The sequence below is a fragment of the Aulonocara stuartgranti genome, assembly GCF_965226115.1.
Source record: "Aulonocara stuartgranti genome assembly, chromosome: 18".
Classification (NCBI taxonomy): Eukaryota; Metazoa; Chordata; class Actinopteri; order Cichliformes; family Cichlidae; genus Aulonocara; species Aulonocara stuartgranti.
This window is the reverse complement of record NC_138954.1, coordinates 18,815,001-18,840,507: the sequence shown is the minus strand read 5'-3', so window position 1 is coordinate 18,840,507 and position 25,507 is coordinate 18,815,001. Positions and strand designations below refer to the sequence as shown.

Sequence of the window (25,507 nt, the reverse complement as noted above, 5' to 3'; positions counted from 1 at the left end):
CTAAACAAATGCACAAAAACCTTTTAATATAAATGTGTGTGACATAAATATGTGTTTATATCAGCATTACATGTCTGAAAGAATTAGTGCAATTTCAGCACTATGGGTGCATGGGTGCTACATGTGCATTACACATCACATTGTAATAAAAAAAATGTTTTTGGATCTAAATAACTACAGGCTTTAGTGCAGCTGACTTTAATGGAGGCTGAAATGAGTGATTTCTCCAGAATTACAAAGTCATACAAACGGAAACTAAAAATAACTGAAAACCCCCCCCCCCCAACATTTACAATACACAATAATAAACAATATAGTTATTTTTAAAAAAAAATTAAAATGAAGTTAATAACAGTACAATACTGGTACTGTGTAAGAGAAAAGCTCAAATTGCATTAATAAATAATATGTACACCATAAATCTAAGAAAAACAGCTGCTTGAAGATATAATGCTAAGTATTTAGGTTTTATATCAATTTTCAGAGCTGATATATCCCACTTGGACCCACTGAAAGTAGAACCGGCTGGACAGGACAGCTTTGTGAAATTCTCCTCCCTAACTGACCTCTGTAACAAAAGCTGCCAGTCCCAGGAACAGGTGGCTCCTTATGTTGGAGAGGCATAAAAGGGGCATTTGTCAGGGGCCCGAGAATCCGAGCACTTATTTCAGTCTGCAGCTAAAGTGCAGCGAAGGAGTGTCCATTTATTGTTAACTATCTGCTTCGTGGATAAGATGAAAGAAAAGATTTTATGCTGTGTGGTATGTGTGAAATCACCACTGCCCTCCACATTACTAGCTCAGCTCGACCTCACTTTGAACCGGGGCATGTGACTCCTCGTTCACCCTTGCTGTGCGTATTAAACCAAAACCACGACGAGTTTTTGAACGGCTTGAATTGCGGATTTGTTACACGATGCATCTTTTCATCTTCTCCCCTGTTCTCCCGGGAATACTGCTCTAATAGTTCACGGGAACGGTTAAAAAAAACGCCACCGTTTACAAGCGCAGATACAAGCTTATTGTAAACTCGCGCCTCATTGGCCCGGTCAAATACAACCCCGCTCCTGATTGGCTGATAGTGTCCTGTTGACCGAAGGTGGACTCCCAGAGAGTCGGGAACAGTGGAGGCACAAAAAAAAAAAAAAAAAAAAATTCCGAACTGCACCATGCGCCTCCACTGAGTAGGTTTGGATTAATCACCGGAAAGTCGTTTGTACTCAGACTCTATTAAATTATGACAACGCCCTCCACACTGGACCATACACGATATGTTTGTACTTTTTCTGTGGATTTTTATGGATAAGCATCGCCGTCGTTGACAGCCTGTAATGACGCTTCTCAACTACACAGGTAACTTTGTTTTAACTCCAACCGTTAGCATGGAGGCTAACTGTTAGCAGCCTGTTGCCGCAGTTTGCTTGGTTGTCGCTTTTGCCCACTTTGCTAGTTTTACAGGGAGCTTCCATAAACACGCAAAAGGGGCAGCAGTGCCTCGTGTGGACGTTTGGACCGCTTTTATTGTGGTATTTTATGTAAAGTAACAAAGGGAAAAGCTTCTTTTGTTGAGCGCTCGGGAACAACAGCTCGGCATGCTCCCTTCGTGTCTCATTTAAACATCGATTTCAATCAAGTGATTGAAATCCATCCTCTAAAAAGCACAAACGTCGGCTTTGTCGTGAAACACAAACGGCAAATAAAGCTCGTGTGTTTTTATTTTGTAAGAAATAGTTTCTGTGGGGTTTCGTGTCTCAATTTTGAATGCGACGGACATATTTCGCCCAGCCTCCCGACAGTCCCCAGTCCACTTGTTGCTGGCTATTCAGTTAATGCACCGCTGGCTCTCCACGTTGTTGTGCTTTACGCTGGTTATAGTCCTGGTGTTGGCTACTACAACATTGTTAGACTTCATTAAGTTAGTTAAAATGAATTATTATTACAGTTGACTGTCAAATTAAGTTTGTTCTACCTTTTTATTATGTGCCGTCACATAGTATTACCCTGAATCAGCCTGTTTTCAAGCACCTGAGTGTGAAGCTCTCCAAGGATGAGACACAAAAACAGCATTTAGAAGTAGCGTTTGGTTAGGACCCTGTTGCATAATGCTGATTGTCTAGAATTAATCACGAGTGGTCTGCTATTATAAACAACCAAGGTATTCATTCATGTTGTTTGTACAGACTCTTGGAGTAGTGTGAGATGTAATTGCTGTGCAGCTGATTCCTAAATCTGCCTTTGAATTCATTTTTTTAAATGCACTAAACACATATGTCATCTCATATCTCTCAAACAGATGGATTAAGAAATCCAGCAAGTATGGAGGTGTGAATCGGATTGGAGCATTTTTTTTAACATCCTGGTGGAGCTACATTTTTCATGTGGTGCTTTACAGACATCAGCATTTTAACTGAAGCTAAATGATGGCATCACGGTGGGTTCCTTCTTGTGAAGACGATGAGAGGCAACGAGCAAGATCTTCTTTCTGTGAGGTGAGTATGAGTCAGACTTCTTTAAAGTCCTGAAATGTGTTAAATGCTGATGACAAAAGGGATTTCTGTGGCCAACTGATTGCAGTTTCAGTGTTATCCCACCTCCTTCAGTTTGGTTTTGGGTGGGGGTGGGATTTGTTTGACACCAAGTACCAGCTGTTTGTGTTTGTAGCAACCCCTGCTGAATTCTTTTGCTCTTTATGTCAACAACGTGCCTCTTATCTATTCTTGTCATAAATATGCCCATCAGATTTTTGTTTCTTTTGAGTGCTTCAGATTTTTCTCAACTAAGATTGGCTGTGGTAGATGAACAGATCAAAAGAACAGGTTTTGGTTACAACATTTAATCAGATTTGAAATTATAATCAAACTCAAACGATGGTGTTTATTCAAGACCCGTCTTTCAGATTTTTAAGCTGTGACCCCTGTACCAGACAGGACACCATCTGCTCCTCTGAAAGCTTGCAGCCTGAATGAAGACCTTTATACTGTAATAAAGTAGGTAGCAAATGGGACTCTTTGAAATGAAAGGGCACCTATTTATAGTCTGTAGTTTTCTTTGATTTCCTCCATTGCCTTTAATCTAATATTCAGCTTGTCATTTAAGCCTCCCAAGTTTGCATGATCACCATCCCTAAATGAGGGACATACAGGTGATTATGTTGTTACTTTAAACTAGGTAGATGTGCTGAATTTGATTTTTGTATCTCAGACTCAGGGCAGCAGATAATGCCTAAAAAATTATAATGAATCAATTACAGAGTAATAGAGTTGGTTTTCCGGGGTTTCTTTTTCTAATTTATTCACAGGGATGAGGTTTTTTTGTTTGTTTTTTCCTAAGAGGCCTGAAATTAAAATTTCTGGATCAACCAGCACACCACATACTAGCGCATTCACTGTTGAAGCTCATTCAACAGACACAGCCTTAGCTGCATCTCACTGTCACAGCTAAGAAAACAAACTTAGATGATGTGCTTACCTTTTGTTATTTCAGCCATCTGGATACATGCTTGCCACTACTACACTCATTTAATGAATGAATAATACAGCATGAGAGAAAATAGACAGTTCTTTTGCATAGGATCCCAGAAACCTGTTTGTGAATACTTTAGTAAGTGTTGATGTGCCATGAGGGAAAGCCACAGCATAGTGCCGTGAGAGGAAATCCTCCTTTTTAGCACTCCCTCTAATAAGACTACCACACAAACCAATTCATGTGCTAATTTTGAGCCGGAAACCCCCTGGAGTCTCTGGTTCAGGGATTTTTCTGGAAATGATGACACTGGATTTAATTAATGACCTAAGAATTTTCCTAGGCGGATTTTCACTTTCTCTTAGGATCTTAAAAGAGCGTGCAATGGCTGCAGTCGTTGGGAATCAAGAAAATCATTTGGATACAAGACTTGTATATTAATTTAGAGAAAGCATGTCACTGTTGGTGTTCTTGGAATTACATCAGGGGGACGGGAGCTGGATCTGGGGGTGGGGGAAAAGTCTTTCTCACCCACCCTTGCTTAATTCTTTACTAGTCTGTCCTGTTCTTTTAAAGTTTTCTCATCCGTTATAACTATTAGACATGTGGAAAGTGTTTATAGTGAATACTGTGAAGCAGACGCTTAAAAATGGAGGAAAAATATCTGTTATTTGAATCAAGAGTTTGATTGGTGGCATTATCCTCCTCCACACTGGAGTGTCTGTCTGCTTTATCAGCTGAATAGTGCGTGGTATTCAGACATTGCAGCTGAATCCAAATAGCAGACAGCCCTTCCTCTGCTTGGATTTCAGACATTCATTTAGCGGCACAGTGCTGCTTAGTGCTGATGAGTGTGCTGTTGTGTGATTATGTGTGTTTTAGGAATTTCTATATTGGCCTATGGTGTTTACTAAATCAAACTCTATTGTATGGGTTTTCCCCCCTACAGCTTCTGTATGATGAATGCCTTTTTCACGATGGATAATTCCAGCTTTTCATTCTCTAGTAGAACAACAGAAATGAGAGTGGTTGGAACTGGATTATTGTTTTGGATGATGAAGCATGATCCATATTTAGCACCGTAGGAGACCATTGACAAACAGACTTCCCCTGTCACCACAACCCTGGCTTCATTAAAGCTCAGTGTTTATCTGATTTAGGCTTGCTGCCTTTTTACAGAACCCTCTGCGCAGGCATCGTATGGTTAACTGATGGCAATCGGAAGGGAAAATTGACCTTCAATTGGATAGAAGTCGTCTGTTACTTCCTGTTGCGTTATGATTGTGTCTGCAGCGTCTCACGAGAGAACATACAAGATGGGCTGTGTGATTCAGTTTTTCCTCACTGTGTTGTAAAACATCTATGTCTACACATGGAAAACTGTGTGACATGCTCTGTGTCTTGTTCAAACAACTAAGAAAGATTACAGATGGTTACAGACAAATCCAATAAGAGGGGATATTTTCCTTTTTAACAACTGCTCACTAAATCATTTTGAAAGCAAAGTGCCCGTTACACATGTCCCAGTGTTTTTGGTCCAAAACCTAAAATATAGGCAGTTCTATCAAATATGTTAACATGTTATTCGTTTTCAGTAGCTTGTATTTTTAGTAAAATTTGTGAGATAATGCCAGTGTTTTTGACATGTCTGCTCAGAAAACAAGTGGCATCAGTAATTTCACCCATTGAGGAGAATGAAAAATTAAAGCAAATGATCCTGCAGAGAACTGAAGTATCACTACAACTCCTTGGTGCTGAGCTTTATTGAAATTGTCTTTTTTTTTTAAAAATAATTCACTGCTAGTCTTTCGCGTATGCAAAGAGGCTTCTCCGTGCCCTCTGGGGTTTCAGTAACGATCAACAGAAAGTATGTTCAAAATTACAACCAAGGGGTGGGCTTACAGCTGCTGAGCAAGACTGTTTATTTACCAGCTTTAATGTTTATAACAGCAGCATTGTATGACAAACTCATACGGGATGTAACAGGATTTCTTTCAGAAAAGTTGTTAATGCTGGCACGTTCGACCAGCACAGTGTGGACTAATGAGGATATTAAGCTTTATAAGACAACGAGATAAGACAATGGTTGTGCCGTGATTTTTTTTTTTTCCCTTTTTTTTGAGTGTGGGGTATATTTTTTTAAAATTTTTAATTATCACTCAAAGAGAAACCAACAGTATGTCTTGTCTTGGTTTTTTTTTTTGGGTGGTTTTTTTTTGGGTGGGGGGGGGGGTTCTCTCTCTCTCTCTCTCTCTCTCTCCCCCCCCCCCCCCCCCCCCTTTTCACATTGTGCAAAACTTCTATGTGCCCTCTTTCACAGGTGGTGCTCTCTGCTGCTGACAGAGCAGAGTAGATTCAGATAGACGTGTTCTTGCAACAGGCGAGTAGGATCTCTGACAGTGGTACAGGAGATGGCTTGTCCCAAAAGTTGCTCGTTTGGTTTCTAGTTGTTTTTGTTTATAAAAGATTTCTAGAGAGATTTCTATGAGAGGTGACTAATTATACTGATAAAGTAGCTAAGCTGACAACAGTGAGAGGTGAAGGAAAGAGGATCACTGCTGTGAGTGAGGGGGTATCAGGTGCCAAGGTGAGATGGCATTTCCACATTTTAAAACAACAGAGATCAAATTACTGCTCAACAAACCAGAAGTCAAATGTGTGCTAGTAATGGAGTACACCTCGGCCTGAAGGAATGCCATTTGGGTTTTATGTGACACTAAGACTACGTCCACACTAGCCCGGATAGATGTGAAAACGGCATTTTCGTCTGAAAACGCTCTGTGTCCACACTAGCGTTTTCAGTCGTTTTCACAGAGTTGTGCGTCCACATTGAAACGGCCAAAAACGCTTACATTCCAGTCCTGCGCTTTCACAAAAGCGAGTGAGAATTAAAGAATTTGAAGAAAAGCTATCTGTACAAACTGATATTAATCATTTTTAGGGCTGTCAAAATTGAGAGCAGTCAAAACAACTGCTGTATAATGCACTCTGCTATCTTTGTTTAATTGGTCACATGACTGCATCACATGACTGAAATGCGTCATCGTCTTAGAAAGCCTGCGTTTTCGAGTGTCCGCAACGGGACAGCTCCGTTTTGAAATGTATGCGTTTTCAAGAGCGTTTTCAAAACGCTGTGTTTTTCCTTGGGGAAAGCGCCGTCTCAGTGTGGACGGGAGGCCAAAACGGAGAGAAAACAATGCGCTTTCAAACAAAAATGCATTAGTGTGGACTAGGGCTGGGCGATATATCGAGTTTTTTAAAAAATATCGATATATTTTCATACGAGATATAAGATGTGACAATATCGTTTATATCGATATAGTCTATGTTACGTTATAATTATACTTGTGGAGCCGCAGGTTTGCCTCTCTTTCGTCCACTTTTGTCTCTACGCAACGTTACTCGGCCTGGCCTCTCCTTCACTGAACACAACTCCGCCTCCCCCATAGCTTCACCTGCAGGCAATGACAAGATGAAAGCGGAAAATCTCCGTTAGCGAGTTACCGTGCGTGGGGCTGGACGGCGTCAACGTGTTAGCGAGCTAACCGCGCTAACGACATGCAGCCAGGAGGGGCTGCATGGCCTAAAATCCTTTCATTTTCTCAAAAATCGACAGTGCGCCTTATGTATGAATTCTGGTTGTGCTTACTGACCGCGAACCGATTTTATGTGGTACACAGCGCTCAGCAATCTGTCAAAAAATGTTTTAATATGACTTTGCTAAGCTACGGAGCTGCACCGCTTGATGGATTGTCGGAGGATTACGGCTACAGAGGAGGAGCCTCGCGGAGTGATACGTACTGTGTGTATAAGGACCACAAATGGCACCTGTTCAGAGACGTGGTGCAGCTGTGAAATCTGTCTCTTTGTTATTATGCTCAGCGTCTATTAGTTTACATTTTGACTGCACAATTGTGAGCTTTTTGTTATGCACAAAAACAACATTGTTTTCTTTTATTTATGGACCATGATTATTTAATAAATGCTGATAATTTATTTTTGAGTAATTTCTTCATGTACATCTACGCTGTATGTAAATAAAAGTGCCCGTGTGACATCTGGGACACAGTGTGACTAAGAACTCTCTTTTTGTTCTTAACTTATGGCTTTAAAAAAAAATCGAGATATATATCTTATATCGCCATCCAGCTAAAAAATATCGAGATATGAATTTTGGGTCATATCGCCCAGCCCTAGTGTGGACGTAGCCTAAGGCAGTACAGAGAACGGTTTCACTGATGATTTGCACCTCTGTTTAAGTAAAATTCAGTGTAAATCTTTTATTTTATTGTCAGTAATTGATTTAAAACTGTGAGATGTGGGCTGCAAACTTGTTTTTTGTTTGTTTTTTTTACTTTAAAATTTTTGGGGAACTACTGTACTGAACGAAGCTTCAAAAAGGTAATTTTTTTTCCAAACCACACAGATCTGTGTCAGCATACGGGAAAAAAAATCCCACATAAATGGCATTCAGTCATTTCCTTCTCATCCATATGTTACAAGTAGAAGTGTGGCGTGCAGAAAATGCACCACGTGTCTGTGTAGACTGTAGACTGAGTAATGATACTTCTCCTAACCTTGTCCTGCAGTACAAGGCTGGAACGCCCAGTGCTCACCAGTGGCTCTCTGTATCATTATCTTAGGCTTTTCACAGCTAAGTGCTTGGTTTGGATGGGATGTGGTGTAGAATTTAGCAGCCCACAGAGAACTATGTTTCCTCACATTTGAAGGTTATGTGAAAGCTGATGTCATGTGGTGCATGTAATGTCTGATTTGGTGATGTCAGCAGAGGCTTTCAGACATACAGGCCTCGCAGTGTGGTTTCATAAGATTTGTTAACAAACACTTGTCATGTTGTTGTATATCAGTTTTTTATGTGAAAACTGCTCTCTAATCTCTGTGGTAGGGGCACCAATGGTGTAGTCAGCATAAAAACTCCTGGGGGATAACCACCTGTTCTTTGGATTCAGCATACTTGAAACAGTGTATGTACTCCTGTGTCATTTGTCAAAGAACATTTACTTCTGAAGACACTTATTTTGTCTGTGCATTAAGACAAGGTATGGTCTTTGATATGTTAAGGCATCTCAGTGCTCTTGTATGGTGCGATCCGTACTTAATATTAGGACTGCAACTAAAGATTCTCAATGTAGTCGACTAATCTGCCAGTTTGTCTTTGATCATTTGATTAGTCAACAAATTTTTTCAAAAACTCTGATCTTCGCTTCCTCGGGGCAAACCTCCTGTTTTAGGCTCCAGTACCTCACCTGCTAAATTCTGCCCACTTGTGAATATCACCCTGTTGACCCAGGAAACAAATGAATTTGAAAATAATCACATGTGTATTTTTATCAATATTCAATAGGGCCGTCAGAATAAAAATGAAGTAAATAAAAAAATTACGTAATAAAAATTAAAGTGGTAGTAGTATTTTTTTATTTTAAAGTGTGTAATTAGGAAACTAAAAATAGCTTCTGTCAATAAGTTAAAATAAAGCTTCAAATCCAAAAAAACCCACTTTTTTTTCCAGTCCAAAATAACAAGTTTGCAAAGTTTACAGATGATTCAGTTCAGTTCATGAATTCACAATTGCAGTGTACATGCTGTGGAGTGAGATGATGTTCCCAGCTGGTAATAACCATGCTAAAGATGCGCTCTGTTATGACTTCAGCCATTTGACAGAGTGGCTGAAGTCATTTGGCTGAGTTTGTCTTTACAGGACAAAATCAGCTACACGCCTTTGATTAATACAAGTAAAACAGGACAAAATAGAATTAAAGAACAAACAAAAAAACGTTACTAATCACAAATTTGGTTGCATGTCATAGTTTCCCTATATGGTTTAGTGTTCAATGCCAATTATGCTGTTTAACTGACAGTGTATTGGTTTACTATCGCATTTCACTCATTAGCTAGCAGAACTAAAAAGGTGTTCCTTTTTGCAAGCGTGATCCTGAGAAATTTCCGACAGGTAAGCTAACACAAACGTTACAGTACAAACGTTAACATAAACAAGGTATCAATGTGATGCACTAACTGAACTCCCTACAACCGACCCATTCAGAGTCAACGTCACAGGGTGCTGGTGTTTTAAATGCTCGTGCACTGCAGTAGTGTTACTGTTTCCACTGTCACATTATTTAATTATGTGGCCATTCTTTACCCAGGGAAGCATTTAAATGGTAGGACTCAACAGTGTACAGATGCAAGGAACATGGAGAAAGCAGAAGAGTGATGGTGGGTCTGTCTTCTTGTAGATGCATTGTATCTACTGTAATCTTATCTGTCAGTCTTTCTTACCCCTCTTTTTTTAATTGATAATTTTAGTGGTTCTTACTAGAGATTTAGTCAACATTTGGGATCAATATATGGAACTGGGTTAGGTTTTACTTTATAGAGCAGTAATGGTAATATTTCCCTTAGTAGAAAAACAAAAGCATCTGAGGAAACTGAGGAAAGAAATGAGTTTTTACAAAGGAGCAACAAGTCTTCACATTTAGCTTGGTCTGAGTGTGCAGACGGTGTTGCTGGATCAAGCAGTTATTAGCTCAAACATATTGAAACACTACTATTAAAAACTCAAATACTGCATTTGTCTTTGTCTTTCCAGCTTCTCAGGCTGTCTTTGACTTTTAGACCCTTCATTCAGAATAAAAAAGGAACTCTTTAAAATTACTTGGTAATTTTCTAAAACCTCTAAATATTTGATATTTGCTGCTCTGGTGATTATTTACAGCACCAAAATTTGAGATGCGGGTCTGGTCACTTTTAATTTCCAACAGACGTCCACCAGATTAGCAAATGCCTTCTCAAACCTTCTCCAAACTGCCTCACCCAGTGCAAACAGTCTGGCATTCTAGTGATTCATAAATAGGTGAGAGGCATTCATTTGTGGGCAGGAAAGAGAGGTGTGTCATATTTTGATGTGGACGTTCCTTTCATGTGCTTTTCTTTGTAGCCCCTTTTTCACAAGTCATGATTTTCTTTTATGTTGCTTCCCCTTTGACCTCTTCTCACAGTTGTTTAAAAGTGGTATCAACTGTGAGGTTGATACAACTCCTCCACAACAATACCCATTTTTGTTGTTTGTTGTTTTGGTTTTTTAAATTAAGTGAGGGAAATGCCCATCTAGAATTTACTGGAATGTCACATCATTAATAACTATGCGAGTGGCAATGATAACACTGCATGGCCAGACCATGTCTAAAGATTAAAGGTTGGGAAATTATTCTCTGGACAAGTTGCTAAATCTGATCCAGTAAACTGAGGCTGACTTGCCCTGGAGACACAAGGGCAGCAGTGCAGGCATTTCAAACATCCAGTCCTATCACCAGAAACAGTCGTCTGGGCACACATTTAATACAACCAGAGCTCATACAGACATAGACTTTAATGTGGAAGTGCTGGTATCACAGTACAGCCAAAGCTCATTCAAAGGAAAACCTGTTCTGCTGGTTTAATCAAAACACATGGGTGTCAGCTGCACCTGTAGCTCTGTTTCCCAGCCAGCTATTAGTGCTCTGGTTTCTTATCCTGTGTACATTTGAAACCTTTATGTGCCCTGCTTGTGATGTTGCTTGAAGTAAAATGTATTTCAAATAGTTTGTCCCTTTCAGCAATATATTGGTCAAAGTGGCCAAATAAGACTGTTAAGAAGGCTGTAGAGAACACAGTGTAACATGCCTTAACTTGGTATACACCTTCAGGCATGCATAACATTTGAGAAGAGTCAATGAGTGTGAGACAGTCTGATCAGTCTGCGAAGTACTCAAGAGTAGTTGGGTGGAAAGTTGGAAAGTTTTAGGTCTGTGCTGACAAACTGTTTTTTGAAATGTTTGTTTTGTCCGTTCATCACTGTGTGCAACAGCTGTTTGGTTTTGCTTAAAACAAACAAAAACAAGTTTTGTTTGTTTGTTTTAATGTGTACAAACAAATTCTTTCAAATTCTTTTCATAGGTTGTTTGAAAATGGATGTAATTCCTCCCAGTTTTCTGACATTTTGTTTAACATTTCTGCCCAAGCAGAGATGGCCTGAATGCAAGCTCATCAAATTCTTCACATTGTTGGGGAAAGTCTGTGCTTCAGTGGGGAGGGGGAGGGTTTGTTTGAGACAGGATGAGGAAATTAGATTTATTTATTTATGTTTATTGAGACTTTTCAAGGCTGATTGGATAGAGGTGTTCTGAAAGTTATAGTGGAGAATGACAGGATTGGTATAAACACTGGCTTGAGGTCAGTTTAAAAAAAAAAAAAAAAAAGAGGTTATGTAGGACAGATTTATAAGCTGTTATGTTAAGTGACAGAAACCAGCTGTTAATTATATGACGAAGTTGTTATTTTCACTTGGAAATTTTCAAAAAGTGTGAGCCTATGGATTTTAATCAAAGCGTTAAGCTCTTTTTGTGTTTTTAAAATCATTATTGTCGAAGTGTTTTATTTATATTTGCTATATATTTGCTATGCTACATTTATATCTGATGTACTTTTTAATGTTTGTATTTATTCTTTAAGACAATTTCAATGAAAAAGTCGAATGTATTTTGCATATACATTCTGAAAACGGTGAGAATAAAAGGACATGCTTCTTGTGTTTGTGCATCCTGTCCTCACAGTTTGACAAATATGAGGAAAATAAGTGATTACAAAACCATTTAAGGCTTGCATTCACTGGGGGATGACTTATTAGGCAAGATACTTGATAATATACCATTGAAAGTGAAAGCCACAAAGACATTTGTGGACTTGCTGAACAAACTAATAAATAATTTATCCGTATTTACATTGTGTTTTACGCAGCAGATGCTGCCTTTATTGCCAACACAAACAGTAAAACGTGCAGTGATGTGAAAGTAACAGGCTTGCGTCATTTAACGACGCTGTAGATTTTAATTGTATTTATTTTTTGGGCCATCCTTCAAAAGCTAATGAGAGATGGCCCAAAAAGTGTTTGCGAACTGAAATAGTATGAAATAGTAGTGCATATTTGAAAGGAGGAGTTCTGTGTAAAGGAGGCGTTGCTACAAACACGATACCACAAAGGTGTGAAGCTATAAATAGTCAGTAAACGCAGGAGTGATGTCTAAAGCCTGACATGCTCTACTCCAGCTGTGTAAATGGGATACTCTGAAATGACTTGATGGTAAACACTGGGCAACCACTAATGTTTTTCATAAGCCCATTCTCCTCTTCACTATGTTAAGCTGAAATGAATGACCCTATGCTAATGCACAGTAATTCCTCTGAAAAGGATGTTTGTTGATGTGGGAATTTGTGGTGGCTTTAACATATGATGTAGTTCTGTTTTTGTTTTTGTTTTGTTTTTTTAACTTTATCTTTTTATTTGTGCCCATTCCTAGATTATGTAGCTAAAAAATTCTTTTATCAGAACTATTTTAAATCTTCTTTAGAAAAAGATGCTTCTTTTTTTTTTTTTTTTTAATTGCTTCTTAAAACTTTCTTTGTTCAGAGTGACACTCCAGAGTGGAGGAGCTTGGCTGATTCGGCCGCAGCGCCGTACCCAACAGATGACGAGCCATTCTCATGGCCGAGGCCGAAAACTGTGCGTTTGCATCGCACATCCCAAGGCTTCGGCTTCACCCTTCGACACTTCATTGTGTACCCGCCGGAGTCAACGCTGCACTACTTTCCGGTAGATTTCACATCTCAGAAACTTTCATGAGTTTTATTGACCTGAGTATTGTTTGCCTCTTATCACATAAGATAGCATTAAGTCAGCAAAAAGCCTAGTACTGAAAAGACTCTGACCATGAGCAGCAAAGTCACTTGAGGATTTCTGTGCTTTTACAGGAGGAAGATCATGGCCGCAGAGGTAAGCAGAAAAATTCAGCTGTTTCTTCTTATTCCTACCTTTCAGTACTGCTGAATCAGAGCAGTTCATCTGAATTGCATCCACCCTTCAGCTCTTTTTATTTTTTTATTTTTTTTCTTCTAACGTAGTGAGTAGACATAGACTTTATTTAATCCCACACTGTGGAAATTAGCTTGTTACTGCAGCACAAGGGCCAAAAGGAAGAGGTGAATTAGAGATGTATTAGAAAACAATACAAAAGTAGAAAAAAATAAATAAGAAGAACAGACTGGTAATTTAAAAAAAAAAAACAACCCCAAAATACTATATTATGTAAAGATAGTTACTATATGCAGTAAAATACACCAAGATTTTCCTTTTTTATGTGTACATAAAGTGCATTGGGTACAATGTAGTTTCTGTGAAAGGTTTGTTTAGCACCACCTCTTTCTGTCCTGCTCTGACTCTCCTCACTACACATTTTGTTCTGGCTGCTTTTCAGCCTTTTTCATGCCCTTAGAAAGAGATGGTCTCAGTTTTCAACAAGCGGTGTTTGACAGTGAGTGTTATGGTTTGGTTTCTTCGTTATAAATATTCACACCCTGTCTATGGCAGACGTATGTCAATCCATTACTGTTTTTTACCTTTTCGGTATGTGACCAGAATAACCGGAGTAGCCTGAAGTTACCAATACGTCACATGCTTTGTTTAAAGTGTGATATAGTGATACAGAAAGTAGAGAAGAAGAGAAATTAGAAAAGTGCCTGTAATGTTTATTTGTTTGTAAGTATTTTTTTGGATTTAGGTCAGTTTTGAGGAAATGCACTGTCCTTGAGTTTTTGCCAAGTGAGACTGAAAATGTCTAGATTCAATTACTGAAACTGCAAGGAAGTATTTTCAGATCTTTCAAACAATGTTGTGTTGTCATTCTTCAATGGACACCGAGCATGTACTTGTACCTGTTGGGCTAGAATGGATTTCATTTAAATTTTGCTCCAATTATTTTGAATAAGAACGTTGGTCCATCTGCTCAACTTATTTTTGTGGGTGTCAGTAAATCTATGAGACATTTATAATCACGGCAGAGCAAAACATGTGCTGGAAAGTAGCCATGTAAATTTGCTCGCACATGTTGAAGTTATTTATTAAATGTACAAGTAATCGTTTTGTTTTCTTACAAAATGGAAAGCCCCATAAAGTCCTCGGAAGATCACGATCTAAAGTTGTTAAGTGTTAGTGTCTAGTGGCTAATATGAACAAAATCTAATATTTCTGAAGAATGTCTTTAGTGGCCATCTTTAAGAGTGTTGGTCTTTTTAAAAAGGAAATTCACCTCTGGGTATTTTTTTTCCCTTCACAGTTCAACAAGTTAGGCCAAATAGAAATTTCAAGCTGTAACACTTTACTGTTTAAATCAGAGATGTCTTTCCAAGATAATTTCTTAGGTGTTTATTCTAATAAAACTATTATGAACACTTTCTGATACTTTATACAGCAGATATTGAGCTTGCTTATTGTTCAGATATAAAACCTCAAGTAACATTACAGGAAAGCAAGGTGCCATTAAAGTATATTATTTCTGTTTCACCCCCCAAAATTGAAACACTTTAGAAGCCCAGCACTCTGCCCAGCGCTTTGCTGCTTTGGATCAGGTAAGCCGGAGAATATTAAAGAATCCCGGTAGTTTTATAATGCTCCTCACAGGGGCTCACAGGCAGCAAGAAAAAAGCCAACCTGAGGGCTTTTCAGTCCAGTCTGAGTCAGCAAGCAAACAAACATGCTGCCTCCCCAAAACGTGGAGGATAAAGCTGCACTGTCGTACCTCTGATGTTTTTTTGTTGTTGTTATGAATCAGTTTTTGACGTGTATTTCTTTATTCAGAATAAAAATACACCAAAGCAGTATTCTATAGGTTTATTTACAGTGCAACTCAGTTTTATTATTGTGCAAATGGTCCCATCAGTTTTGTGTATTTTTGCAAAAAAATCTGTCGGGACAACAGTAGGAGGCCAATTAATGTGGGAAGAATTGGATGAAGTAGAATTACTTACAGAAAGAGCTTCATTGCATAGATGACCTTCACATGAAAAGGTGATGGAAACACTAATAATATAAAACGAATCATAAAGAGTTTTCTCAAAAGTTTTTAAGTCATTTAAGGAACTTGACCTTAATGGATATGGATGAAAACAGCAAATTACAGCAACAGACTTATGTTTAAGGGTGGCTGTCTTATTGCTGCTAGCCTTTACCACATCCAGGTTAAATGTTAAAGTTAATAGAAACTCATACAAGGATGTTAAAAAACAAACAAGAGAATTGGTATATGTGAACTATCCGAAAAAGAAAATGACCTTTAGGACGATCCCCAATGTCTCTAAACAGTTTAATAAACATAGTTTTGTGCCTCAAAATCGGGTTTCGGGTTATTTGGTAATTAGACCTCAGTGAGTCTTAAAAACACTGCATCCACCCTAATTTGCTGTTGACATAACTGATCATTCAGATGAAGGCTGGTTGTCATTCTGAAGACGGAAATGTGAATTTACTTAAAACCAACAAGCCCCCCCCCCCCAAAAAAGAATCCGAGTTATGGATGTGCTGTGGTTATGGTGTGCCACATCACCATCCATTCACAAATTGTACAAGAGTCCGCTTCTTCCCAAGACAAAGATGCTCTGTCATGGCTCGGGTCACGTTTGGGTTCACCAGTGATCTGATAATTGCTGCCTTTTACCTCATTCACAGCTGTCTTTTTTAAAACTGCTTATGGGGGACAGGCATTAATATTTTTGTTTTTAACCATGAAGCTAATTTATGGTGGGTTATTCAGTTTTTGCCTAGAAATTATTTTGCACTATATTTTAATAGTCTTCATTAACATAACGGTGAAACCTGCATAGATAAATATGAGTCAGCTGTGGGCACAAACTTCTCTTGAGTTTTCCTGGAGCAATCCAAACCTGTTCCTTTTTTTTCCATTTTCTTGGAAAGGTTTTTAAAGGAACACTCAAACTTTTGTGGCATGTGCATTTGTTTTTGTGTATCTGTGCCGAACATTGAGAAATGAATTTAATCTTTATCTGCACATCCACGTTTGGATAAAGCAAACAAACACGTATTTCTCAAAATACTGGTTATGCACAGGAAATGGTTTGGCGCCAACGGGATTAGTGAGGTGCTAAGCTTATGTGTGAGCTATTATACCTTGGTGACATTAATACTGCCATTTGTTTTAGTCTGTCTCTTATTCAGTGCAACTCCCAACATGCATCTAGATGTTCTTAGTGGCATTTTTAGATGGCTTCATTGAAGAAATTAGGACTTGCAACTTCTCAGAATACCACCAGATGGAGCATCTCTTTTTGGTGTAGCAGTATGGGAGTCTTGTACTATATTACATAATGTCCCCAGGATGTGATTCTGCATGAGTAATTACGGGTGTGTGGAAAGGAGGGGGAGAAAAAAAATAAATAAATTTTGAGTTTGGTCTGGTGTAAAAATAATTAGCTTTATCGGCCTGTCAGTGGCATGATCATTAGGTGTCTTACAAGATCATGTCTGAATTTCTAAACAACAACAAATGTGGAGTATTTTAATACTATCACGCCCGCTCTCATGCTGGCTTTTCTGTCTGCTCTAGTTTGGGATGACTCACTAGCAGAATGTTAACGATTGGGCCACTCTTTGGCTGTGCCCAGAGCTTTTGCTCAGTTTATAAGGAAAGAGTGGGAGTTGAGGCAGCTGAACACACTGTCACTCTACCTCGTCTTAGTTTTAGTATCCCCCCCCCCTTTTTTTTTCCCTCTTTTCTATGGCTCTGCAGCTGCTAGGAGACAGGAGCTGCATGACCAAACGGGTTTCTTTCTCTTTTATCACTGTCCCTAAAATCACAAAGCTCCACTTCCCTGTTTAATTTTTTTTCTCCCTCTCTCAATCAGTTAATGACCATGTCTATTGAAAACTGAGAAAGAATTGGACAGACCACAGCTTACTATCCAGGCATAATGTTGGTTTGCATCCTTCCAAAGCTTGTGACAAACCTCTCTGTTCTCATATGTGACAATTTATAAAGCAATTTTACGTCTTGGGGTCAGCTTGGGTTTTTTTTGTTTTTTTGTTTTTCCAAATTTTTAGATTTAGTTGTGAAAAAAGGGCAAAGGTTAAAAAATGAATCTACATCATAGGTCTGCTTGTACTTCGGTAAGAAATTGTTGTCATTTGTACTAAACATTTAGGATTTTCTTCTCTGAAGGTTTTATAAATCTTTTCTTTGTCAGGATTTTCTCTGTTATGAAGTTGGAAACCTCATTAAGAGTAAATTTTCAGAACTACCCTGTAATACATTTGATATGTTTTCATGTGTTTGTATTGCATATGGTTTATAAATAAGTGTACTCTGTTCTCTACTATCAGCAGGAAGGCAGCGAAATAGACTGGAACCAATGGACACTATTTTTGTGAAGCAGGTCAAGGAAGGTGGCCCTGCTCATGGCGCTGGACTTTGCACAGGTCTGTCAAATGTCAGCCAGTCATCATTATTTACCAAAAACTACCAAAAAGAGGTTGTTCATGGGGGTGTAATTTCTTGGAAGTCACAGCATTACAACAGAAGAGGCATATTACAGTAACACAGTCTGCAACTTCCTCTATGATATTGTCCTACTGAAAGCATAGGGGCAAAAATGCAAGGAGTGCAGTTTTAAGTTGTCTTGACATTCCTTTCACTGTTATGCACAACATAAGCCAGGCCTGCTGCTTTCTGCCGGGTACCCTAATGATTTTAAGGATTTTAGTCAATACGGAACCCTTCAACCACACTTATTGAAAACTTTCATTATGTTACTATGTTACTTTTTTCCTTACTAAGAAGTCATAGTCATGTGCTCAAGTCTTTACTTTCTGTCATGAGCACATGTTTCCCTCACACAAAGAGCTTGAAGTTTTCCTAGGATTCTGTCACTGATGTCACTCAAGCCTTTTCTTTTTGATTTTGTTTTCTATCAGGTGATCGAATAGTGAAGGTGAATGGAGCAAGCATCATTGGGAAAGCTTATTGCGAGGTTATATCTTTGATCCAAGACAGGTAAGACTGAGTATGAATTTGTGTGCTTCATGCTTGTTGATTTACTTGCCTTGTTTAAAACTTCTTTTGCTCCCCTGCAGTGGTGACTTCCTTGAACTTTGTGTAATGCCAAAAGATGAGGATGTACTGCAACTGGTAAGTTTTCCTTTGCAATCCTGTTTTGAAAATTAGCTTTAAAAAGTTGTTGTTGTTTTTTTTTTTTTGAAAGAGTGCTCTCTTTTCTCTAGCCTTGTAATAACTTCTGTTCTGTGACAGAGCTGCTCTAGTTTAAGGTGTTCATGTCGGGACAGCAGTTATGAGATGTAGGCAAGCTAGCTTATCCCATCAGAGTTTTCTATCTAGGCCTCCTAATCAGGCCAGTGCACCCTTTCTGTCCTCCAGAAGTGCTGCTTACAGAACCGCTGAAATGGCCCAAAAGGAGCGGTAAAGGAAGCTTTATTAAAAAATACATTTAACTTGTTGACACACAGGCCAATCTAAATAGCGCATATATTTTGAGTTTATTTCATCTATACATCTGGGTTTATACAAAGTACCATGCACATTAAAAATAAACCAAGGAATGAAAGACATCAACTGTTTTTTAAAATAAGTTTTATTCTCACCATTTGTGGATAAATGTTCTCTGCAGCTCAGCTGTTTACTTCTAGGTAGAAGTTAGATAATGAATTTATTGTTTGTAATACAACTAAAAGTTGAGTAAGTGGTTTACAAGAAGTGGCAGTGATGCTTCAAATCCACGACAGTAACCTGTGCATGTTGTTACTGTTACTTCTCAGAAAATGCAATGTTAAAAAGGACTGATTTTAGCTGAAAGCTAAATGGGAACGGAGTTCAAATATTATGGAAAGAAATATGAAACCATTAAAATTAGGTTGCTGATAGTTTGGTTCAATTTTGGATCCAGTTCCTAAAATAATAGTAGTAGTAATAATAACTTAAAAAAAAAAAAAAAAAAATGCATGCATCAGGTGTAGATTTATTTATTTTTTATTTTTTAAAAGATCTCTATAGAAAGTATTCTGGCGGTGTTAGAATAGTTTGCATTTATAGGTAGCACATGCAATGCATTTTTGCTGGTTAAAAGGGCCGACATCACATTTGAATTATATCAGCTGTAGTTAATCAGTGCTTATCCTGTTACCAGTGTCAATGAAGCGGCACTGGTAACAGGAAGCTAATGCCCTCCCTCCAAGCTGCATGTGAGCTAAAAACCAGCTTTAGTTGTGGCAGCACTTTGTGATTAAGAGTCAGGAAAATGAGAAGGTTTAAACACAAGAGAGTCCCAGTTAAAATGTAAACAAATACAGTATTTTGAAGTTTATATTTTGGAATCAGTTGCTGTATGATTTGGTAATGTTATTGCTGTTATTTTAGTTTGTGAGACTGATTAACATTAATTAGCAATCAATCCAGCTTTGTATTTTTTTTGTTTTTGTTTTTTTTGGTTGTCTCTTTTTACGGTTTTTGATTGGAGGAAAAATTGATTAGTAATGATCTAGGTATTACAAAAATGGTGGTAGTTCCAGCTTTTCACCCAAAAACGGGTGAACCCTGTGTGCTAATCGCACAGCTCAATATTTAGGGTTCATATATTGCCTTTGTCTTTGTTCTTTGTGAGTATTGCATGTCCCCAAAACAATTTAACGTGCAGAGATAAGTCCTCATACCTATGAACACTTGAGATCTCATCATTAATCTTTCATGCATGCTGCAGGCAGCTCTTTGAAGCTACTGTGCATTTTACACAGTCAGACAAAAGTGAAAGTGTACTCATCTGTTTCATATCTATAGCAAATTACTGTAAGTGCTTTGTCAAATAGCTAAAGAATACTCTCCCTAGGGGTTGTTGTTATCTGACATCCTGTTCATTAGTTAGATAATAAACGAGCTGGGCTCTCTGTGTTACCTAGAAAAACTCCTTAGGGGTCATTTATGGCTAGATTAAATTCTCATAATAAACTTGATGGTTAATTCAATGAATCATTTATTTTGGCATCCACCTTTGCAATATCAAAATCCTGTTTAGCAAATGGTCATCTCTCTGCAAGCTTCACATTTCTCCCACAACAGGCAAGTTATGTAAAACGTTACACTGTATGTATAGCATTTTAATGAGTCGACTAGAATTAACATTGTAAATATCAGAGAGAAATAAATTATTGGTCACATTCCCTTGACTACTCCCACAGTTCTTTTCTAGTAACCAATTGACTGTCACTCCACCCCTTCTCCCTGATAGGTTCTCTTTCCCTCCTGCCTCCATTTTTCCCATCTGTAATCATTCACACAGTTCAGCCTCAAACACGTGTGTTGTTAAATCCATGGTTGCAGTGTTGCAAATGGCAAACATGCGCACACGCACGCGCGCGCAAAAATATGTTGATGTAGGCACGAATAGGAACTGTCCATAAGAACAAGAGGATTATTGGAGGTGCTGGCAGCAAGACGTTACACTTTAGGAGGCAGCACACTCAGTGCTTGGAGACAGGCAGCAGTTGCTTAGCAAAGAGATGGATTGAACATTGTAGGAGCAGAAAAGGGAAGAGGACGGCACACCGTGAGAGCGGAGAAAATACAGCAGAGTGGGAAATAAAAGGAACAGGATGAATGATGAGCTGAAACCAGAAGATAAAATCAGCTGACTTCCCTGTGTTTTGAAAAGGTTGATGCTAAGGGAGAGGGAGAGAGGAGGATGGAGTGGGAGGGGAGCTGTACCATCACAGCTGAATGTATAATCAGCAGCTGCTGCTTCTGTCATGTGAGCAGTACCAAAGGGAAGGAGAGGGAGACATAGACTGGAGGCACCTTGTTCAGTTAGCGTAATATTCTGGCTGAATATGGATAAAACCGTGAAGACATGAGAGCAGCATGAGAGGCAAGCTTCTGCTCTTGTCACCTCACCCAGGACAGACTGGCATAGGCAGGTCGTAACGTGGCAACCCCCTGCTTCATCTTTCCTTCTTCATCCCTCTCTACTGCCACTGCAGCTCTAGTATATTTTTAGCATGTCAAGCCCAGCTATGGCTGATTCATGTTTTCTCCCCGATGAATCTGTTTTGTTTCTCCCAACATGTGCATTTTCTTCTGCTGGCATCTTTTTCTCTTCCACCCTCTCTCCCATGATTTCTTAACGCTCTCGTTTTCTCACGCTGTGATGGCAGCCTATTTCTCTGGAGACTACTAATCTGGTAAGGAAACAGAACACTGGGTAGCCTCTTGATGTTGACGTGTTGTGCTTGCTGTATCATTTTGCATATGTCATGCGTGTGTGTCATTGTTACTGCTGGATGTTGACTTCAGGTTTTACATGATTGCTTTTCAGTTGGCTCGCATGAGTGTTTAATACTCAGCTCCGTGCTCATGATTGAAATGTGTAGACTGTAGAAATGGGCGATGCACTGTGCCTGCAGTACCTGTTAGATTGAACACTTCAGTAGGCATCCAGCTGGCATCTCAGCAAGGCCTCGCCCCTTCTTCATTCTCCATGTCAGATGTCATTAGTTTGATAAAGGCCATTGACCTCTGAACTGTAAAGGGAAGAACTGAGTCAGTCAGTGATTTCTGTGAAACACACAGCTTTATGAAAGGTTGTAAGGCTGTTGGGATCAAAGTCCTCATACCTTTACAGGTCTCATGCTTTGCTGTATGTACAGTATGCTGAGTATACCAGATAAACAGCACATAGTTTAATGTGCTAGAAGAAGTTTTATGTTTAGGTTTGTATTTATTAGAAATGACTTTATTAGCATGTGTATGGAGCATGGTTTTCCGAACGTTGGATAATAACCAGGGGGATAAATATAGCAGTTTCTCTGTGAGCGATAGGAACCGGTTGTCAGTCTGAGGCTGTAATCTGTCAGTCTGAGGTGGGTAAATGGAAACATTGGTTATCTTTCCACATTTATGTCCATTTATGACAGTTTTTATGTTATCGATTTTGTTCCCATAAACCAGTCGGTTAGCTTATTAATATACTGGTGTTACAGAAAGTGTCACTGTTGGGGCTAAATAAGTTCAGTAGGCTTGTGCACCATTTGCCAATTATCTTTTGGTGTTAGCGTTTGTGGTAAATGTTTGTTTCTTGGATGGGCGAGACATTTTTCCTTATACTAAAAAGGACAGCTGTTGTGTAACCACAAGCTTGGAGAACACAGGCTGTAATGTTGTAGAAGCACCAGTACACCACACTGTACCATTTAAAAAAATAAAATAAAATAATGTGTTGGAAACATTGTTTCTTTTAGTTAAAAATTTTCTTCTTTGGTTTATATACTGTACTAGCCTACGTTATTACCATGAGAATTCTAAATAAGGAGCAGATGAAGAGCATTGACACAGCTGAACTGCCTGAAACGCCTCCGCGTTCACTCACATTGCAACATGCACTGCCCACACACATACATGCAGTAACATTTGTAATATCACGCTTGACTTCTCTGTAAGTAGCTAGTATCGAACTGACGTGTGTTATGCACACTTTGCAATTGCTACTTGTTCTCATCTGTTATAAACATTTCTCTGTTGCTGTGTTTCTAGGCCTACTCCCAGGATGCCTACCTCCGTGGCCACAGTAGCTACAGCGGAAATGCCTGTCACATTCCTGATCCACCTTCATTATGCTACCCCAGAGTAGACTGTAAGCCTACGGGCATGGCCCAGCCGACAGACTCGGTGGGGCAGGTCTGCCGAGCGCCAACAGCACCTCCAGACCATGGGTACCGTAAGGAGATTACTGTGCCCCCAACACCACCTCTGGCATCGTATCCTAAGAGCCAAACAGCAGTGTGCATGCGCAATGACAGTGTGAGGACAGTGGTAGTTCCTCATAATACAGCCCATATGGGGCGCATGGTTCCAGCACACAGGATGGAATTTATGGAACCTGCCTTTGTTAGGGGGAGGCCTGGGTCACTGGCCCAGTATCCTCAACCTCGAAAGGCAGATGTCTATCCCGGTGGTCCTGGAATGGTTCCATATGGAGCTCAGGTGTCAAACTACCCAGGAAACCACCAGAGCATTGATTGGCGCACTTACCAGACATACAGGGAGTACATTGACAACAAAGGGATCCATTCTCATGGTAGTCGGACTATCCAGGAGAGGCTGGACAGTTTACGAGCTGCTGGTCAGGCCAGCTTTGGCCCTACTCATCACGTTATGCGGGGAGACTGGGGTCCTAAGGTGATACGGCGAAGGAGTACTTCCCATGACCGGTCATACCAAGGACCTCCACCCCACCTTCAAGTTGCCCCTCGCAGTGCCTCACAGGATCGCATGAGCAGTGCAGAGAGGATTAGTAATGCAAGGAACTGGCCCCCTCGAAGCGTGTCCCAAGATGGCCTAGTTCACAAATCCCGGGCCCGATCCACAGACTATGTGGACCCTGCAGAGCTGGCCCGGCCCAGTGACAGGAGAGGGGGATATGGAAGGGCAGACCAAGGTACGAGGCTCAGTAGGCAAGCCATTCCCAGGCAGGCCATGGTCTACAGGCCTTCTGTGGGATACAGTGGCGGTATGAGGGGGCCCCCAGTCCCTTCTCTGTATACTAAAGGACACGATTCTCTTCAAACTCGCTCTTCACCCATGCTCTCTGACAGACCCTTACATTTTGCAAAGAGTTCAAGTGTTGAATATTCTTTCGCTGACCAAAGAGTTTCAGGCAAAGTTAGCCCTGCAGGCCAAGCTCTCCAGCAACTTCAAAGCAGGGCGCAGGCTGAAACCATGCAACCTGTTGAGGTAGGCAGAGATGCAGCATTGGTAGGACTCAGATCTTCTTCATGCTCTGCTCCCAAAGAGATGCCCCAGAGGCCTAGCATCCTCAAGCCACCTCACTCAGATTCCCAGAGTCAAGTAAATGGGCAAAGCCCCTCTGAGAGTATCGTGGTTCTAAGGGAGAAGCCTCCATCTGGAAAGAACCCCAGCCCCCTCCGGCAACCCTCCTACATCCTGGCTGTCAATGACGATGGAGGTGACTCCACGGCCGATGTGGTGGCGTGTTGGCTTCCTAACGATGCACGTCGAGAGATCCAAATGCGCCGCCTTGGGGAACGGTGTAACACCTCCTGCTCCAGCAACCTGGACGAGTCTCTGGACTCCATTCCATTCATCGGTAAGAGAATCCGTAGTAAGCCTTGCTGCTGTGCTGCTGCTCGTTGTCATGGCAACAACCGCAGACCGTAGTAACATTGTTCGGACCAGTAGTACCAATACTGTAGATGGTTGAATAGCATTAGCACTATAGGCACTAATAAAAATCAGTTCACAAGTGGTGGATGGATGGAAAGCTGACTCCGATGCTTGCAGGTTAACTGACACCCATGGTTTCACTGTTAATCTGATTCAGTGTGTGTAAATATAGCGGTGGGGAGATGCAGTCTGTGTTTACAGATAAACTAATCTCCCTGGGAAGATGATATTAATCAGTTTTTGCGGCTTTTAGTGTGTGTTTGTGGGATGTTTGATTTAACCAGGGCAGAGTGAAGGATGGTTTAAGCCTTTTAGATTATATTGAATTTCTCTGAGACATTGTTTTCTTGGATGTTCTCCCTTCAAAACAGATACATTACACTTAAATAGTCACAAAATTGATTTTGTGATGATTAAATTGTTGTTATCTCTAAAGTAACTATCTTACTATGAACATGTTAAGTGTATGTCAAGTTTCTTGCAGTGTTTTGCTCTTGCCTATGTGTGTCTGCCATTTTAAAAAGGGCATTTAAGTCTGATGAGAATTAAAACGGTCAAAATGTAATTGTTTGCATTAATATAATAATCATAAATAAAGGGAACAGTCACTCTGTTTAATGTTGTGGAATAATGTGGATATTGCTATTATTACATTTCTAGAGACAATACTGATGAAATGCAGATGGATGACCTTTTGATTTTTAAGAGGACCCGTCCCAATTTTTTTTTGAGGGACGGGTATTACAATTTTTTTTTTTTCTCTTTGTTTCTTTTCTGCATTCTGGGTCTTTTTGTGTGTCCTCCATCTGTCTCTCTTTATGTATGTATTATGTATTATGATCTGTCTGTCCATCTGTCTGCCACTTCGTGTGTCTCTCTAAAAATCATAGAAAATGGTAGAAAGGGGATCGGTGAGAGGGGATAAGCTGTTATTTGCAGTTAGATTTTGCGTCATTTGTTTTG

At 39.7% G+C, this 25,507-nt stretch overlaps 1 protein-coding gene across 3 annotated transcripts in view; it reads left to right on the top strand.

The window, feature by feature from the left end:
• The first annotated feature begins 616 nt into the window (after positions 1-616).
• Positions 617-25,507, top strand: part of arhgap21b (Rho GTPase activating protein 21b) — a 37,878-nt gene continuing 12,987 nt past the window's right edge. The window contains exons 1-8 of one of the 3 annotated variants that reach the window (XM_082513920.1): positions 617-1,352; positions 2,293-2,488; positions 12,928-13,110; positions 13,269-13,290; positions 17,689-17,781; positions 18,277-18,355; positions 18,436-18,490; positions 22,895-24,467. In XM_082513920.1, the coding sequence (XP_082370046.1) occupies positions 2,417-2,488; positions 12,928-13,110; positions 13,269-13,290; positions 17,689-17,781; positions 18,277-18,355; positions 18,436-18,490; positions 22,895-24,467 (2,077 nt within the window). In that variant the 5' untranslated portion in view covers positions 617-1,352; positions 2,293-2,416. Of the gene's footprint in view, positions 1,353-2,292; positions 2,489-12,927; positions 13,111-13,268; positions 13,291-17,685; positions 17,782-18,276; positions 18,356-18,435; positions 18,491-22,894; positions 24,468-25,507 lie in introns of all 3 variants that reach the window. The other 2 variants (XM_082513919.1, XM_082513918.1) reach the window with 2 other exon arrangements.